This window comes from Mixophyes fleayi, chromosome 1, assembly GCF_038048845.1.
Source record: "Mixophyes fleayi isolate aMixFle1 chromosome 1, aMixFle1.hap1, whole genome shotgun sequence".
Lineage (NCBI taxonomy): Eukaryota > Metazoa > Chordata > Amphibia > Anura > Limnodynastidae > Mixophyes > Mixophyes fleayi.
The window spans coordinates 363,885,423-363,905,148 of NC_134402.1; the positions used below are offsets into that span (position 1 = coordinate 363,885,423).

General features: G+C 41.0%; 1 protein-coding gene and 1 long non-coding RNA gene across 2 annotated transcripts; one reads left to right on the forward strand and one right to left on the reverse strand.

Moving 5' to 3' along the window:
- Positions 1–5,016: 5,016 nt before the first annotated feature.
- Positions 5,017–14,533, forward strand: LOC142096504 (phosphatidylethanolamine-binding protein 1-like). Its single transcript, XM_075178533.1, has 4 exons — positions 5,017–5,366; positions 7,929–8,035; positions 11,879–11,979; positions 14,062–14,533. The coding sequence occupies exons 1-4, from the start codon at positions 5,232–5,234 to the stop codon at positions 14,277–14,279; spliced, it is 561 nt and encodes a 186-aa protein (XP_075034634.1). The 5' UTR covers positions 5,017–5,231; the 3' UTR covers positions 14,280–14,533.
- Positions 12,353–18,111, reverse strand: LOC142096536 (uncharacterized). Its single transcript, XR_012678055.1, has 2 exons — positions 14,636–18,111; positions 12,353–12,633 (listed from the first exon to the last, which is right to left on the reverse strand). It is a non-coding gene; the product is annotated as an uncharacterized LOC142096536 (long non-coding RNA).
- Between the last annotated feature and the right edge of the window lie 1,615 nt (positions 18,112–19,726).

Genomic DNA, 19,726 nt, shown 5'->3' on the forward strand with positions numbered 1-19,726 from the left:
GACCAAGGGGGCCTGAAAAGACACTTCGGGGAAGAATCCAGACGCATCATCTTCCAATCCAAGGTGGAGAATCTAGAGAAGGGAGAGAAATGTAACTCTTCAAGCTTCAGAGACAACTAGAGCCACCTCTATTCTGCTAAGATAACTTACAAAGAAGCGGTTGATAACTTCCTGTCAGGTATCACTAACACAGAAACCTTGATTCTGCATGCAAAGCAGCCATGGACGCTCTCCTGGCACTGGAGGAACTACACTCTGTCGCAAGATCCTTTAGACTGGGTAGGATCCCGGGTAGTGATGGTCTCCCACCAGAGCTCTGTGTAGCTGTCAGGCGCCGTCTCTCTTCCATCCAAGGACGTCCGCCTTCTGCCCGCTCGGCCGCGCCTGGTTGCTTAGTATCCAGACGTGGCTCTTCCGGCTTCACTGCCAGCAGCTGTACCCATGTGCTAGACAACGGGAGAGTACAGGAAGCTCTGGCGCCGTCCCCTAGTGCTGCGCCATTGACAGCAGGTTCAGCAGGCTCCACAGTCTATTTAAAGAGGTCTCAGGCACCATACTGGTGCCAGAGTATTGGGACCCCAGCTCTAGCATTATTTCCATTGCCTGTGTATTGATCTCTAGTGTATGACTTCGGCATGTTCCTGTTCTGCTTCTGATTATCCCTGGTTCTGATTACCTTCCTGTATTTTGACCTGGCTGTTGTGACTACCCTTTTGGATCTCCTTGTGTACCGTGCTGACCAACCCTTATTGACCTGGCTTGCCTCTAGACCATTCTTTTCGATTTCCCTGGTGTATCTCTGCTGTCCAAGCGTTACGAAACCGGCCTGTCTGACTACCCTCTATGCTCCGTTACCTCGCTGGTGGCTCAGTTTGAGTGCCACGACCTGCGCGTCTCCCGCAGCAAATTCCAAATCCCCTTGCGAGGGTCACTGGTGAAGACCGGAGGTGCATTAGACTCGACACCTCTCTCTCGGGCAGCGCCAATACCAGCAGGTAACCTCCAGTACTCCAATTTGGTGACAGTGGCGCTGTGTGATCTCATTGGCCCGGACCTGCTGTACAAGGAGATGGTGGTGGAGGGCAGAATGTCTTCATCCCTGAAGGAGGGAATTATTACAATCCTGTAATGTGAACTACAAGATTCTCACCAAGGGACTAGCCAACTGGCCAAAGGCTGTCGCCGGACAGATATTTCACCCCGACCAGACGTGTGGAATCCCAGGTCACAGGGGCCTGGGATATCTGGGGTCAGACAAGATTGCCCTCTTTCACCTCTTCTTTTTGGTTGTTGTATAGAACTCTTCACTGTGTGCATGTCACGAATCAATGTAGAAATACAGCTAAGGAGCCATGGATAAGGTGAAAAAAAAATGTTTATTGCTGGAGAGTATGAACAGATGATGAAATGATGAGCTTGCAGAAATTACCAGATATACAGCAGTTGCAGGTAAATAGGTGAGGAAAGATTCTAAGCAGCATGTACAGGGAAATGCACAGGTAAGTTCCAGGTTCACATATGAAACAGGTCGGCAGAATGTATGTTGAGATAGATCTCAAGCAGCATAAATCCCGGAGCACAACAGGAGGAAGTGACCACAGAGTATAACATCAGGATGTGACAACAATAACCAGCCCTGAATGCTGGGAGAGACAGGTATAAATGAAACACACCCAGGTGCATGGGATAATGAGTGAAGCAGTGTAAACTCCTAAGGAACTAGGAACAGGCACAATAGCAGCACCTCTGGTGATCAGAGGTACTGCTGCTAACACATAAAATGAACACAAATAATAAAGTCTGATAGTCCAGGAGGCAGGAGCTGCCAGGCAAAGCAGAATGCTGCAGGCAGATCGTGACAGTGCATCAAACAGAATCCAGAGTGATCACCTCACCGGGTCCCGACCGACAGGAGGTCACCCATGCTCGCTCTACATGGGTGACACTATTGTCTTCTGTGCTGACCACTGTTAAATGACAGCACTCGTCCAGACCTGCCAGAACTTTGGCCGAGCTCCAGGGAAAAGGTCAAATGCCAGAAGTCAGAGGCTCTTAGAGCAGTGACATCTGTCATCCGCTGATGCACTCCCCTTCACAATCAAGTCAGACCTCATCAAGATTCTAGTACTCTAGTTTGGTGGGGGTGACCCTGAAGTGTTGTGTGGAGAGACAGTACGACAGAAACGACAGACAGTATGACAGAAAATTGTTTTGTGGAGCCTCAGAGATATCCACAGGCCTGTGTTATGAATTCCCTCCAGTTCTGCAGTACATGGCCCAAGCTTGGCCACCCTTTGCTGTGGTCTACAAGACTATCAAAAGGACAGTCTTCCTCTTCATCTGGGGCTCCAAATGGACAGAGTATAGCATTCAGTTATGTGCAAGAAGCCCCTCAAAGGTGGGAAAGGGATCCCAGATGTCCCCACCATGCTACGGACCCTCTTTGTGTGCAACTGTATCTCTGATTGAAAAGAACAACTGCTCTGCATGAGGGGTCTTGGCTGGGACAAATGGGACAGCTCTTTCCCTTACAACTGGACCACTGCCTGGTTCTACCTGGATGTGAGTGAGCACCATCTGGGGGTTAAATGTATCAAGCTGAGAGTTTTCTAGCGGGTTTGAAAAACATGATTCAGATTCAAGCTATCATTTGTTTAGTACATTCTACAAAATTATAGCTAGAATCTGATTGTTTGGTATAGGCAACATCTCCACTTTTCAAACCCGCCAGAAAACATTCAGCTTGATACATTTACCCCCTGGATGGAGTTAAACTAGACTTGTGGAAGTCCAAAACTATTCACAAATTCATCAGAGCTAAGAATGTGATGGAGTGTGTCCCATGGCTCCCTGCAGCAGTTGCAAAGCATGTTTGGGAAATTGTGGCCCTAAGAGGGGAACTAACAAAAATAAAGGGCCTGAGTCATTAAGGAAAATAAGGCAAAAAAAGGGTAAATATTCAAACTATGTTACAATGCAAGGGGTGCAAATTAGTTTATTATTTTGCACATAAGTTAAATTCTGGATGTTTTTTCATCTAGCACACAAATATTTGATAGCTTTATTTTTACACTGAAATTTAAAATTGATCTAGGACATACCGTATCCCAAGTATAAATCTCTACCCACATTTTAAATTTACCTCCCCTTCCATTGCAACATGGTTTTGCCTAGGTGCAAAGTTTATCCTTTTTTATGCTTTGCTCTCCTTAATGACTCAGACCCAAAGACTTTGCATGAATGGCTATCCAGGTGTGTTTGCCTCTCAAGACATTCATGATCTCCCGGAACCTGTGCAGATATGTTCACTGCCCCTCTGTGTATAGTCAGCAGGAAAACCGCAGCATATCTCATGGGACTGCCCCTATGCACAGGCACTTTTGGATGACCTGAAACATAAACTTAGAGACAGTGTGCCAAGGATTTGCCTTTCATAACATTCTACATTTTATACCTTATTTCCTCTGACCCACACTTATGGGCTAATCCAGGAAGCCTGGAATCTCATTAACTGTTTTAAGGATGCTTTTATGGCTTGCCAGGAATCACCTTATGTTTCACTGTGTATTGTGTTTACAGCTGTGCAGTACACTTAATGTAATGTCTTATGTCTGTTTTTTGTATCTATTTGCAAAATAATAATGTTATATTTTTCAAAAAAGTTACTATGCAGTGAACTTAGCAATATTGCTATTTTGTATTTTATGTGGCATTTTACCCTAAATAGTATTTATTTTACTTGTTAAGACTTTAAGGGGGGTATTCAATTGTTAGCGTTAACGCTAACAAACGAGTGCTCAAAAAATCTTACCGTTAATACGGTAATTACTCGCGGAATTTCAGCTCGCAGCCCCCTGAGCGGCGAGCTAAAATTCCGTGAGTAAACTACCGTATTAACGCTTTTCGCGTGCAATATTACCGTATAAATGGTAATATTTTTTGAGCGCTCATTTTTCAGCGTTAACGCTGACAATTGAATACCCCCCTCAAGGGGGTATTCAATTGTTGCTCCGGGCGCCGCCGGAACGAGCGCATTAAAACTATTACCGTTTATACCAGGCCTGTCCAACCTGCGGCCCTCCAGATGTTGTGAAACTACAAGTCCCAGCATGCCCTTCCAGCTATCAACAGGTTGTCTACTGGCAAAGCATGCTGGGGCTTGTAGTTGCACAACACCTGGAGGGCCGCAGGTTGGACAGGCCTGGTTTATACGGTAATATTGTGCGTAATTACCGCAGTGGCTGATCCAGGGGGGGCGATCGGGGCATTCACCCCCACTAGCAACAAAAAGCTAGGTCCCAGCCGCCGATTAAAACGGGAGGGGCGGGGCTAAGCGCGAGCGGGGGGGGGGGGCTAAATGTGGGGCAGCCAATCAGAGTGGTCCCAGCCACACCGGGAGGGGGCGGGGCCAATCGCAGGCGGAAGGCGGGGTTAACACAGGCCAGCCAATCAGAGCAAAGGAGGGGCGTGATTATGCAAAATCGCCCCCCCTAAACATAAAGTCTAGATCCGCCCCTGAATTACCGTTCATACGGTAATTTACTCGCTCAATTTCAGCTCGCTGCTCAGGGAGCTGCGAGCTGAAATTGAGCGAGTAATTACCGTATAAATGGTAATAGTTTTAACGCGCTCGTTCCGGCGGCGCCCGGAGCAACAATTGAATACCCCCCTAAATGATGTATGCCATATTGGACAGTGTCAGAATGTTTTCCAATATTGTCCTCATATCATTTGTCTCCATCATTCTGAGAATATTTTCATGCTAATTTTCATGAGCTAAAGTAGTTTGAAAAATGAATATAGACATTATACATTTTCTTAAAATTCCCGTTGTCTTACTCGATGTGCTTGTTATGCAATGTATTAACTACTTCAATTATACGTTTCTCCATAAAGGCTCTGTAAACGAATCCTGTTAAGCTTTTCAGCTGACAGGCATCAGTGTTTACTAGCTCGGAACAGTAAATGCTGCCTTGTATTACAGTGCCAAGGAAAACTATGAAAGGATGGTTTGCCAAGACCTTAGGTCCAAACCCTAGCCAAAGTAGGATGTGTAGTATCAGACAACAGTCACCAATGAGACTTCATTGAAATAGAAATGGACACAATACCATTGGATGCAGAAAAGGGGTGGACGGACGGAGCCTGTTTTTATCCACCGCACACAGCATTATCTGTAGGTTATTTCTGAGACACATTTGCGTTATTACGCACAGCGATTCACGTTAAGGATGTCGGTTGATTCTTGCGATTGGGACGGCCCGCTGTGTCTTAGTGAAGTTGAAGAAAAGCCAGCATCTCTACTGACACTAATATACGGAAACCTGCGCATAGATAAGATGGGGCAAATTGTAAAGCCTTGTCAGGTAACTAAGCCAACCAAGACCGATCAGGAATATAGGTTTACAGTTATACATGTCCCACTTAGCACGGGTCGATTTAACAGTGCATGTGTAATTAGTTTGACCATTAATCTTAATTTCATATTAGGTTACATTAGAACGCTGCCAAATGTAAAATATATACCGCATGTGAAATTGTCCTTTTTAGTACAGATGGGCGAGTCGTTCTTTAGTTATTGGGAAATTATGTGAATGTAAAAATTTACCCAAGACCAAACGAACATGATTTGTATTTGTGCTATTTGACATTTGCTCGTTGCAAAGAATTTTTGGCAAAACAGAGAGAGACTTGTATTACATATTCTGTAATTTCTAGTGTGACTAGAGTCAGTAAAGTTATAATACTTATCCAACTCCTCTCCATACTTGTTTGTTGACCAGTTCTGTTTAATAGTTTTGCTAAAATAAATCATGATGTGTGTGAGCGAAGCAGATGTAACACTTTTGGTCAACCAGTTAAATAATTTTGCCACGGATAAGAAAACTTTTGAATGTTTTAGTTGTCAAACTGCTAAAATGCACATTTTTTTCATGTTCATAGTTTATTCTTTATTCTTATTTTTAAATTCATGTCTTTCAATTTGCATTTATCTATAGGTCTATTTGCAGATAGTTTGCACAATAATATTATGTTCTCTCCTGAGTGGAGGGAGCATGTTGTAATATCAATTAGGGGTACCAATAAAAACAATTCTAGATTTTTCTATTTAACTACCAGTAGTAGGTATATGGCTGAGTGAAGTATACATAAAGCAATTTATTTACTGAATTTGGTTGTTCACTACTGAAAGTCAGAGAACTCAATTTACACAGACAATTAACCATGACTTCTTTCTTTCTAGGGTGGATGCGGAAGTATGGGCATATTTCCATAGCTCTGTTTATATTAATTTGTGTGGAGCATATGACATACAAAACAGAAGTTTCTTATTCTATTTGAATGAGCTGAAACAACTTTAATTTGTAGATTAGTTATCACACAAAGTAAATTTATTATAGTGTCAAATGCAGGCACTGCAGCCCAAATGCTATTTTGTGATGCCATGTGTTGATTTTTGCATCAGCAAAGCAGCATTTGTGGGCATTAAATGTAGCTAAATACATTGGACCTCATTTAGAGCCGAACACAAAGTCTGTTTTAGGCGCAAATGTCCAAGATGCAGGCGGATTTGGTGCTTTCTGCACATGCATGATAGTGTGTTTTTGTTGGATGCGCCTAAAATGGACTTTGCGTCAGACTCTAAATGAGGTCCATTGTGTTTCTTATTGTGCCCTCATTCAAAAACAAAAATGTGTGTTGTTGAAGGAGATATTAAAATGAGCTTCAAATTGGGAAAAATGAACATTTACATGGTCTTCTCAGTTCAGCTGGGGAACGGTGGGGGGGAAGTGGGCAAAGCCTTTTTACCACTGCAAAATACCTTGCTTTTTACAGGTGAGTTCAGGAGGTTGATTACCTAAAGCTTCTGGAAAGGTACAATAGAGGTGTTGCCTATAGCGACCAATCAGATTCTAGCTATCATTTACCTAGTAGAGTGGTGGGAAACAGGCGGCTCGCTTCCTGCCGAGCAATCCCCTGCGGCCCTCCAGCTGGCTGCCACCAATCAGAATGAGGACAGCCGTCTTCTATGTAAGTTACATCATTTGCACCATGCAGGGAAACCACATGGCAACCTGTGGGAGGGAGTGCACAGTGCGCTCCTTCCTTCCTCTGTGCAGTCTATGTTGCCCATCACTGATCTAGTACATTCTAGAAAATCATACCTAGAATTTGATTTGTTGCTCTGGGCAACCCCTCCACTTTCCTTTTTAGTAAGTATACCCCAGAAGTCATCCTATACTTTCAATAGGACACCTTTCGCACCAGCAAGGCACACTTTATATGGGAAATCAAAAAGGTACAAAAGTGACATGACATGAAGACAGCCTTGATGTCCACTTACTGTCATCATTTATTTAAGACATAAATGATCCTTGGGTGGGCAGTATTTTAGGAGAAAAACTGGAACATGTAAATTAATGAAGAGGGTGATCCTAAAGCGGCAGAATGCACAACTTTAAAGTGACTTTTATACTTTTTCCCACATGCACATTTCCATCTGAGCTTGCAATCAGAAAAATGGTCTCATACACTATTTGGATGAAAGTATTTTCCAAACCAGAAGTAGTGAGTACACCAAGGTATGCATGAGGCAGAAAGTAGCACATTTGGGCATAATAAATTGCTTAGTGTCTGCTTATTATGCAGTTGGTAAATGATCCTTAGAGAGAGAACAATATGTGATTAGGAAGTTATCTTTATTCCAATATTGTACATTTAAAAGTAATCTCTATAGAGTACTTTTCTAATTATATATAGGCAGTGTAAACAGTCTGTCTTTGCTAGCAGTTTTCATGCATGTTTTTATTTTATTTTTAGGCCTATTTTGTCTTGTTTATTTATTATAGCCGTGATGATTTGCCAGGAAAATATACAAGTTAAATTTTCTTGAAGATAATTGTTTTTTTCTTTTTGCTTTCTTTTAGCTTAAGGAAAAACCAATTGTTGAATGGGGGTACGTGGATCCTAAAAAGCTGTATACTATAGTATTTACTGACCCGGATGTTCCCAGCAGGGTCGACTGCCACAGTGGGTAAGAATAATAATGACAAATTTCTACATGACATATTCCTATCTGGATAAAATAAATAGATGTATTTTAATATTTAATATTTTGTTTACAATTTTTCAAAACCTATACCTTATAAGTTGCATCAATTAAATATATGAGACACACATACATAGTTTCCAATACAACATGGTACCTCGAAGATTTATATAGACATACAACTGCCTATAGGAATGTAGAACAATCCTGTACAGTTTAATTTACTCTTGGGTGCTAGGTTGGTCTAGCTCACCCCCTCCCACTTCCTGTTCTGCCAATGTACAGGCAGTATTCATATCTTACCTGGTCCTACCAGGCTGCAAGCAGCTTGGTGATGATGCCACAGGGACTTGCCAGAAAGTGTTTAATGCTACTGTAATTGCATGCCATGTGTGAAAGTAGATGTAGTTGATATAGTAATTGCATACAGACTGGTGATGTCACTGAAGGATGCTTTACACTCTCTCGGACATTTTGAAAAAGATACAAAAGCAGAAAACAGATATTGGGCTTCACATAAGCTCCTACACAATGTATTTCTGAAGTTACAATAACAATAATAAAAAAGACATAGAATTATTTATCAGCCTTAAAATATATTGTATTTCAAGATGAATTGTCCCCTTATAACGAGGTGTAAGAGGCCCTTTTTACAAATACCAAGGCTGTCTTTCTGTCTGAGTTAGTAGTAGAAATATTCATAGCATAAAGATGTTCATTAGAAATAGTAGAGTCCTGATCAATTTGCAGATTACCAAATCAAGCTACGTCTCAAAACATGGGTCAACCCTCATAACCTGGGTAATTCTCACCCATTAAACGCATCACCTCCCTCCCTTACTTGGTCCTGCCTCCTCGCATTCTCATCAGAAAATGCCATGGAGTTAATGGATCCAAAACCTCATATCAGCTAACCCCATAGCTTTCTTTCCCTTTTGGTAGTTTATCTGAGTGACTTTGTCCACAGTTAATATACTCAGGGCTGCCAAGAGGAATTCAGGGTCCCGGTACAAAAAATTCATGGGGCCCCCCCTTATAGTTGAGTAAGCAAAAAAATGTGGCGCCTTTAGCAAAATTTTTCAGGGGTGTGGTCACACGATTAGGGGCGTGGCAATGCGACATTGGGGCGTGGCTAGCACAACAAAATCACTAGGTCCTGAATTCCCCGGAGCGTAACATTTGTCCAAGAACTCCTGACTTTCAGGACATCTAGCACCCTTGTGTAGTATAGGAAGAATGCAGTGTGTACAGAAAGAATTCAGTCTTGGCCTGCACCCACTGGGCTCACCAAACATTGGCATTGTCCCTACTAGAATCACAACATTTCACACACTATGCTGCTCTGTCCTACCTGTTCTTCTCACTTTTACCACATGTGGCTGCTTGTTTTTTAGTTGCGGCTTGTCTGGATCCTGGAATTTTGGAGGACCTATTTGGAAAAAAAAATGCCTACATTTAGAAAATGACAGCCAGCCCCACCGTTAAATCAATAGCATCCATGATTAATAATTAGGCCTTCCTCCAGCCCCAACATTAAAATAGTATTCCCATTACCCCGTAAACAAAATAGCAACCATTAATTAGCCACCATCTACCTCACACACACTACATTGCCAAAAGCTCCGTGCCATCACACACACATTACTGTGCCCCTTTATCATCACCACGCTATGCCCCCTTAAGATCACACTGCACCCTCCATGCTGCCTTTGCCCCTTTCTTCATCCCCCTGTGCCATGCAGTCTTTGTCCCTCTTTTCTTTATCCCCCTGTGCCATGCTGCTTTTGTCCCTCTTTTCTTTATCCCCCTGTGCCATGCTGCTTTTGTCCCTCTTTTCTTTATCCCCCTATGCCATGCTGCTTTTGTCCCTCCTTTCTTTAACCCCTGTTAAATGCTGCTTGTCCCTTTTTTCATTAACCTCCTGTGCCATGCTGCTTGTCCCTCTTTTCCTTAACCCCTGTGCCTCTCTGCGTTTCTCCTTCCTTTCTTTAACCCCCTGTGCCTCTCTGCGTTTCTTCTCTTTCACTTACCTCTGTACTGCTTTCTTTCATCTTTATTTTCATTTCTTCTCTCTTCTCCTGTGCTCTGCTCTTCACTGGATGTCGGGCGTGACATGATGAAGTCACGCCCGACATTCATTGCAAGCAGAGAGGGGAAGAGGGATGCCGGCGCCGCGATCATGTGAGTATTTCTATACACACCGCTGCAGCCCCCCCCCCCCCCCCTCCTCCCCGAGAAAAAAAAAACCACATTTGAAAAGTAAAAAAAAAAATAAGAATTCAGAGTGAGGTCCTGGGCCCGGGTAATTAGTTCCCGCTCCCCCCCCCCTCTCGGCGGCCCCCTTTCATTGTCTTTGTTTTCATAGTGCCCCTCAACAATTAAATCTGTATGTTTAATGGGAGTGTCAGTGGATGTGAGGAAACCTCATTCCTAAAATGCTAGAATCATGGAGAATACACCAAGCACATCTAGAGTCAGTGTAAATATTAGTGCTTTACCCCTGCACAAAAATCACAGATACAAGTTCATACATTTGTGCAGAAAAATGAGAAGGTCAAGGGATAGAATAAAAACAGAATAGCCAGAGGCGATAAAACAGCCAGAATGATAGGACCCATCTACAATTTAGGAAGAGCAATCAACAAACAACATTCAGCATTAGGAATAGGTTTAGGAAGCAGATGTATAGAAATGAAAGTGTTCTTACTTTCATTACTTCTTTCTTTTTGCTTCTGATTCCTCTCCCTATACAACCAAGCACCTGACTTGCCTTCCTCATTGCTTTATTACATTGCTTACCTTACTTTAAGTCACCTGAAATAGTGACTCCTAGATCCTTTTCCTCTTCAGTAGTTTCCATTATAGTGTCATTAATACTATATTTAGCCTTTGGTTTTTGAGACACAAGTGCATGATTTTGCATTTTTTGGCATTAAACTGCAGTCGCCACTCTCTTGACCATTCCTCTAGTCTACCTAGATCACCAATCTTTTGTTTTACCCTCCTAGTGTGTCTACTGTGTTGCATATCTTTGTGTCATCTGCAAAAAGGCATACTTTCCATTCAATACCATTGCAATACCATCAATAAAGATATTAAAAAGCACTGATCCAAGTACAGATCCTTGAGGTACTCCACTGGTAACCTTTCCCTTCTGTTAATACACTCCAATGGCGGTGGGTGAAATATATACTGAGAAATAGAGGGGAGTAATTACATACTAGACAATGGGAAAGAGTCCTATATATTTGATAGTGGAGAATGTATATACTGAAGAGTTGTACTGTATAGCTGACAGTTGGGGGCAGTATTATGTAAAGGGTATTATGAGGGACTGCATCACAGTGTGAACAATTTGGTCTATTTCAGTTTGTTATATCCATATTGTTGATGGATTATAAACTAATTATTTTGCCTTTATAATCTAATATTCAGTGTTAAGAGTGGTGTTGCATGTAGGTGCATGTACAGAATTTGCACCAGGGTTAACAGTCCTAAAGCTACTCCAAATGTATAGTAGAATACAAAGTCTCGCAGGGTTAAAGTCAATATTTTCATTGGAGCCATTCTACCTTTTACATTCATGGGTGGGGGTTAAATGTCAGACAAGAGTAACGCCCTTAAACATTCTAGTGCTTATTACCATCTGTATATTATTTACCACTTGCTAGTTCATTCTGAACATATTGCACCATCTCTTTCTTTGTTCTCTTGTTGTGTTGTGTACATGTTATCCTTGATGCTTGGAGATCCCACAATTGTGTGCAACTGTTGTGGGTGTACATACAGTAACTTACCATTTCGTTTGACATCACTTTTTCTCACTAGGCAATGGCATCACTATATAGCAGTAAATGTAAAAGGAAATGACCTCAGCACTGGCTGCACTCTCACTGAATATGTTGGCTTGGGAGCAGGAAAAGATACAGGTATGCAACATTTCATTGGGGTTGTATCTGTGGCAATGAGTGAAACTTGTGCAAATACCATACTTTGTAGAGCTTATAAACTGTTCAACTGTAAAGTTCTAGACATACTATGTTAGTGGTCCCGACCATTGTGGTGGTGTAACACATCAGAAGACATAGATTCCAGATGATGTCCATTGCAAATATTCAACATAATTTAATGTACACACTTTTTTCAACAATAAGATTTGTACCTCTTTAACATGAAGCAGATAGAAATAACCTGTAACTCTCTGCAATATCGCGCTATGGGAAAGATTGTTATATGGATAAATAATATGAGTGCCACTACAAAAAAAACGTTCACACATAGAAGCATTTTGTAAACGGTGAATAGAATCAAAGGAGGAAACTTCAATACTTTATTCTTTAGGAACCCAAATGTTATTTATCCATAGCAGAAGAAATATATGACAGGTTGTAATTACATTGATAAAGGAATACACATATATACAAGTTAGGATGTTTATACGCAGGACCCGCCTCCTCATCCACCGTGCCCCTGCACCCTCTCGGTTCTTATCTTAGCAGGAGGAAGGAAGAGTCCTCCATCAGTCTTGGAATGTGGCTCTGGGCAGTGACATCATAGGCCAGCATCATACTCCCAGCCTATCACTGACAAGAAGAAAAAGGAGTCATCGACCTCATGGGTTTGCCTAATGGTAGTGCCAGCCCTGACTGTATGGTTTACTGAACCTTGTTAAAAAGCAAAGTAGAAACTAATTATAGTTATACACAGCACTTTATGTCCTGTTCAACATTTGTATTCATTTAATCTGAAAAAAAAAAGGTTTTTTTTAGCAATCATGAGGCTCAACTGTGATTTATGTACTCCATGCAGAAATAAAACCGTAGCGTAACAGCCCTTCCACAGAACCGCTTTGGAGGAGGGAATAGAAGTGTCAATTTCAAGCGTTTCACCACCTTAGTGCATTCCTCTGTTAGGAACTCTATGTGGATTGCTGAGCAGATGACACATTAGCTCAAGAAGTGACAAGAGTGCATGAATTTTAAACTTTCCGTCCTCCTTTGGCCACTGAAATGGAGTTGGCACTGTGGGGTATTATCCATTGAGCTGGGAGGTGGGGGATATTTTATAATTACCGAGGATCCTGGACACAATGGTTCTACTACTGTGTGAGGGAGTGTTATAGTATCAGTTGATTTCTTGATGGAGCCTTTCTATAAGAAAGATTGGCTTAGGCTGGATATTTTTAAACATTCTGGGTAGAGAAGCCACGCTTCACAATATCTACTAGCAATTTTAGCAGATATTTTACAACTACAAAAATAAATGTTATCTCCTATTTCCTAGAATTTTAACTAACTGCAAATGGTTTGTAGATGAATGCAATGTTGATTTTCAAATAAAACATGTCTTTTAAAACATTTAGGGCCAATTCAATTAACTGCATTACAAAATGCAATTTCTGTAATGAGAAACGAGCAAACATGCAAGAAGCATAACATATGATGCTACTACGGAAACTTGCAGCTAATTAAATGGGTCCTTATAAAGCACGGTGGCCTAGTGGTTAGCCCTTCTGCCTTACAGCACTGGGGTCATGAGTTCAATTCCTGACCATGGCCTTATCTGTGAGGAGTTTGTATGTTCTCCCCGTGTTTGCGTGGGTTTCCTCCAGGTGCTCTGGTTTCCTCCCACACTCCAAAAACATACTGGTAGGTTAATTGGCTGCTATAAAATTGACCCTAGTCTGTGTGTGTGTGTGTTAGGCAATTTAGACTGTAAGCCCCAATGGGGCAGGGACTGATGTGAGTGAGTTCTCTGTACAGCGCTGCGGAATTAGTGGCGCTATATAAATAAATAGTGATGATGTGATGATGATGATTGAATGGTATTAAGTGATGAAGTGACCCTGATTTTTTTGCTTCATAATGTCACTTCATGTTGAGTGTATGCAAAGGGTTAGGGTTAGTCATTTATCTGAATTCTAGTGGATATTTCTAAATTGTGAGGATACTGGGTTGGGTGAGAGGTATAGCTAATGATTTCTGTGCATCTCATTTGTCTTGTCTTCACAGGTCTTCACAGGTATACCTGGCTAGTATATGAACAGACTACCCCACTGAAGTGCGATGAACCAATTTTAGGTAACAGATCTGCTGAAAAACGAGCACATTTTAATGTAGCAAATTTCCGCAAGAAGTACAAACTATCTGCCCCTGTTGCCGGTATCTGTTTCCTGGCTGAGTGGGATGAATCGGTCCCAGAACTCTGCAAACAGTTGGGGGTGGAGTAAAGTCAGATCAATGTAATACCTATGAACTGCTGAAGTAAGGAGTCCATAGCAGTAGAGATCAAAATCTAAGACCACATACATCTTACAGTTTGATTTGATATTCAAACTATATAAACAGGTTACTTAGTTTTAGCTTTAGCGATGACTTTGTATTGTCAATTAATCTTTTCAGGCACAAGTAGTTATATTACATATACTTTATAGCCATTCAATTGTATCATTAAACTCGACTTAATAAAAAAAATGTGAAATTATGTACTTTTGCCTTATTTGCAGGCTGTTGTAAAATATGTAATTATTGCGCATTCCTTTTTGTCCACATCTGTAAAAAAATAAACAAAAATAATGCTATTTACCTAGGATATGAGCTGATCCACATTGCCAGGTACCCTGAGGAATAAAATTAAACAATACATTAAGTTTGTTTCACTCTACATACAAATAAATCTACTCACGTGGAACATATTTTGGGAGAGTAGTTTTAGGAACAATTTATTGTTCTCTTTTGCTGAACATACCCTTTACTTTTTGTTCTCATAATTTTTATATTACTCATTGGTTAGACTCTCTACCTCCAATCACAATATTTGTCTTTCAAGCAAAATTTAACCCAAAGTTTCATTATTCTGAATTTCTTTACTTGTGAAGGTATGTGAGGTTTCAGCAAATAAATTAAAAAATACATAAAAATAATCACCTAAAATATGGTAATGTGAAGTATTAGAACACACCAATTTAGTGACAGTTAATAATTTATATCAAATAAAAACATCACCAAAATCTTAATTTACACCATCAGTGAACAAAGCAAACCTTTAATTGACCAGAGACTACAAAAACTACAGAGTTTAAAAAATATTTTTTATTATTTACCCATAAAAAAGAGAGTCAACCCCGCTAGACTTAAAAGCTATCTGAAAAGCAACTGTAAATAATATGCAACCTATTTACTATTTTGTTTGTCAATAACAAGTAAAATTATTTGTATCAAAGTCATCACAAGTAATATTAGCACCCTTTTATATTATGCATTTACATATCTAAAGTACATCAGTGGCTGGTCCCCTCTTTACAGAATCAGTTCAGTTTCCTGAATGCACTGCCACATCCGTGAGGATAGCTTGTCAGAAAGGAGAGCGCTAGATGATAAAAAAATATAGGCACAGAGATGAAGTGGATCTTTTATTAGATGAATGTAAAATATATAAGGGACCACTTGGTCTCCATGCCTATATTTTTTCTCATTTAGCACCCTCTTTTATCGCTATAAAGAGCATATCAAACTCAACCTGGAAAAGCTCTCTATGTTCATAAGTGTTGGGAAGTCCAGTGCAGACAAAAATGTATGCATGGTGGCGACCTCCAGCCAGAGTGATTAAGAAAGACCACTTAATCTCTTGTAGTTATAAAATAGCTGGGTTTGGCTTCAAGGTTCAACGGATGGGTCCAAAGCACTCCATCAAAAGGCAAAAGTCAATATGGCAGAATCTTAAAAAAACAATGATGTGCAGATCCAGGGATAGACCTTTGTCTGCAAAAAATACATCAACTGTCTATAGAAAAATAAGGTGGAGGACCTTAAATTAGCCCATGAGGTGAACTCCAAGGTGGCCTCAGTGAACAAGGGGTTAGTAACTGGAGGGCAGTATACAAAGCATCAGAACCTTGTGAAGGCAGTTAGCAACAGATATAAATACTACGAAACATAAAATTACTATCTTGCAGGATGGTCTGGAAGACAAGGACAATCGATCTAGATAGTATAATGTCAGGCCTAGGATGGATGACCCTGCCCCGAATGTCATACTTCCCTTTCAATATTACATGCTCAAAGAAGCCATGGAATCAATCAAATATGAGGGTATTGTATTTTTCACCTGTAACTATAGCAAGGTGGCATGAGGGTAAGTCTATTACTGAGATCCTGACCAAAAAATATAAAATGATTCAAACCCACATATTATGAGCAAAAAAGAAGCTATTACTAAAAAAATAATAATAATATTCTTATTCACGGTCTGATTGGACAGAGGAGGGCAAGGAGGGCAGCATGTGTCAGTAAAATCCAGGACCGGCCCTGGCATTTGGGTCATTCCTGGTGGTCAGCTCCTCCCCAAGGGCCAGCCACCTTATTGAATATATTCCTGCTTACAGCGGGAATCAGAATAGGATGCCTAGGCTAACAGACATGGTGCACAGCCAGTCAAGGCATAGGGCTGATCCATTCTTATGGTCCGGCTGGCTTACCACTCCCATTATATTCCTGAACCTTCCCTTATGCTCCTCCCCTTTCCTCTTCTCCGATCCTGTTTCTCAGTTTTGTCTCTCCAGATTCCTCTGTTCCTGCTTCTCATCCTCCCTTTCCTCTGTGTGGGCCAGCCCCTTTTCTATGCTTCAGCACACCCAGAAAACAGAAATCTCCTACACCATTCAAGTCCTGCTCTGGCAAGTGTGGTGGTACATTAATGTAATGTAGTGGGCTTATTAATGTAATGTGGGACGGGTAGGAGCTATTAATGAAAGGTAGCAAATAGTGGGCCCACTAAAATTTTATGGCATTTCTTTATTAAATGTGGGGGCTATTAATGTTATGTGGGGTTGAGGGGGGCTATTAATATATTATAGGGGATAATAATGCAATGTAGGGTCTTCAATATGCAGATTTGTACGCATCTTACAGTTTCATTTTGTTCCATTTATGAAGCTTGACTGGGATCCCACGCAATTAGTCCCCCTGAAATTGTCACAAACAGCCCAGACTAGAAACACTGATGCTGGTATTAATTTTTTTGTGGCGGGTGGAGGCTTTTTGTAAAATTATTTCTCCCCCTACATTAAAACACCAGTCATCATCATCAAGATGAGGGTGATGATTGATATTTCATCATGCTTTACGCATTCACATGCATTTAACATGCTATGCTGATCCGCACATATCTTAAGATGTATGCATACATGTGTATATTTTTCTTGTGAATGCATTTTACATCTGCATATTTATGTTGCAAATGCTTTACACTCTGCATCAGCCTTTATGTATGTGTTTATGTGCCACACTTGTGATAAAATGAGTTAGGCCCCCACACACCTTGCAATCTTTTTATTTTATTAGCTCTTTCCCCTCTATGGGACAGTATGTCTAGGTTCTATGGACTTGAAGTAATGTATTTATATTTTCTTCTGTATATTGTTTATATATGTTCAAATGTGTGTCAAAGCCTTGCAATATCAGGTGTGGCCACAAGATGCCCTCTCACCAGAAATAGAAGTTTACAGCTTAAAACAGAATGGTCATACCAGAGAATGTGGGTATTATTATTATTGTTTATTTGTATGGTGCCTCAGATTGCGTAGCTGCTGGCATAGTATTATAAATATGACATACATGAAAACAGTAGACATAACTACATGTACATGGGTACAGAGCAGAATAATAAATGCATGGATGCAATTAACTGCACAAATTGCATGGCATACAGAAACAGTTCAGAATCAGATAAGACAGGGACAAACAAGGAAAACAGAGACTGGACAGACATGAGACAAAGGGATGAGGACTCTGCTCGTGAGAGCTTACATTCTAGAGGGAGGTGGTAGTGAGAGGCAATAGGAGCTAAGAGGACATTAAGATTAGCAGAGGAGGTGGAGGCTGTATAGTTGAACTGGTAGAAGGGTGTGTTGAAGTGATAGGCTAGGTTAAAGTAGGTAATGATATTGGCATTATTGATGGGGAAGAAGGGGAACACTGGGGCAGAGGTAGGAAAGGAGGGAGGATCAGAAGATGGGGCAGTGTGGAGAAACATGGAAAGCAGTCAGTGTAGTACGGGTAGAGGCACTTGGTAGTACAGGTGAATAACATGGTAATATGGAATAACAGAGTGGAAATATTAAGAAACAAGGTTTGCAAGTGGTTCATTAATTCACCAGTGATCTTATCTTAATAGGTCAGTAGAGAGCTTCCAGGAAGTGTACCAGCAGGAACTTAACATTAAGGTTAACAGGACTCACTGCAGAGTGATGGTATCACACTTCTGGTATCACAGATGGAAGTCCAATAGCCAGGTAGTTCTGAGGTAAACAGGATTTATTTAAATATACAAATCTAAAGTATTCAACAAGCAAAGTCAATAATCTCAAGGCAGAGAAATGCAAATACAAGTATCAAATAATTGCAATCCAAATCACAAAGGGAGCAAGGTTCTGTGAAAGCAACTAGTTCAGTTTCAAACACAATACACAAGCACAGGCTTCAAACAGGAAGTGTCTTTTATAGGCCCAAACAGGAAATTATATCCAAGATGGAATCTTCATAAAACAATCCTTGCCATCTTGGAGAAGGAATATTCTAAGGGCAATTTCATAACAGGATGCCCCCTTCTCAATGCCGTCTTCAGGATGGCTTAGGACCAGGCATCCCAGGATATTGTCAATGAAATGATTTTACCAAAAGAGGGGCATGAACAGCCTCAACAGATTGCCAAGAGTCATCTTCTACACCATACCCCTGCCAATGAAGCAGATACTGTAGTCGATTTCGAAACATATGAAAGTCCAGGATTTTTTCAACTATGTATTCCTCATGATCATCAACTTCAATTGGCTCAGAAGGGGGCAAAGAGTGACCAAGTGTTAAGGCTCACAATATGAATACAACAGAAAGTGTTGGGAGTTACTGCAAACGGAGTGTCTTAATTTTGAACACAGGTAATATCAAAATGCAGTCAATGTTAATACAGGTATCACAAGCCCATAGGCACAACAGGTAATTCTGGTAAGATGTATTGCAGAACTCAGAGTCAGACAGGCAAGGATTAACACAGAACAGTCTGGCACTTGTCTGATTGAGTTAACAGCTCACAGTAGCAGGTAATGAGCTACTAGAATATATTTGGCAGAATTAGGTCACGATACAAAAGCACACTGGATCAAGCAGGAATTAAATACTTGGCAATACTGGTATCCAGGTATGACAGATAGAGTGCAGGTACAAGGAGATCTGGATTGCCAGGTTTAGATGGGAAGCTGAAGACTTTGGTTTTCCAAGTTTGACAGGTGACTGCAGGTATTGGATGTCTGGATTGCCAGATAAGGCTGATAAGCTGGACACTCTGGTTTTCCAAGTTAGACAGTGGACTGCACATACTAGATGTCTGGATTGCCAGATAAAGCTGAGAAGCTAGAGGATCTGGTTTTCCAATTTAGACAGTGGACTGCACATACTAGATGTCTGGATTGCCAGATAAAGCTGAGAAGCATGAGACTCTGGTTTTCCAAGATAGACAGTGGACTGCAGATGTGTGGATGCACCATACGATCCATGGAGATTAAGGCAAGCCAGGGTCAGAAGTCAGAAAATCCATAAAACAATACAAGGGAGTAGACAGGAGCAAAGTCAAACGAAGCCAGGGTCTGGGTCATGAATAAAGGTGCAAAACAGTGGAATAGGC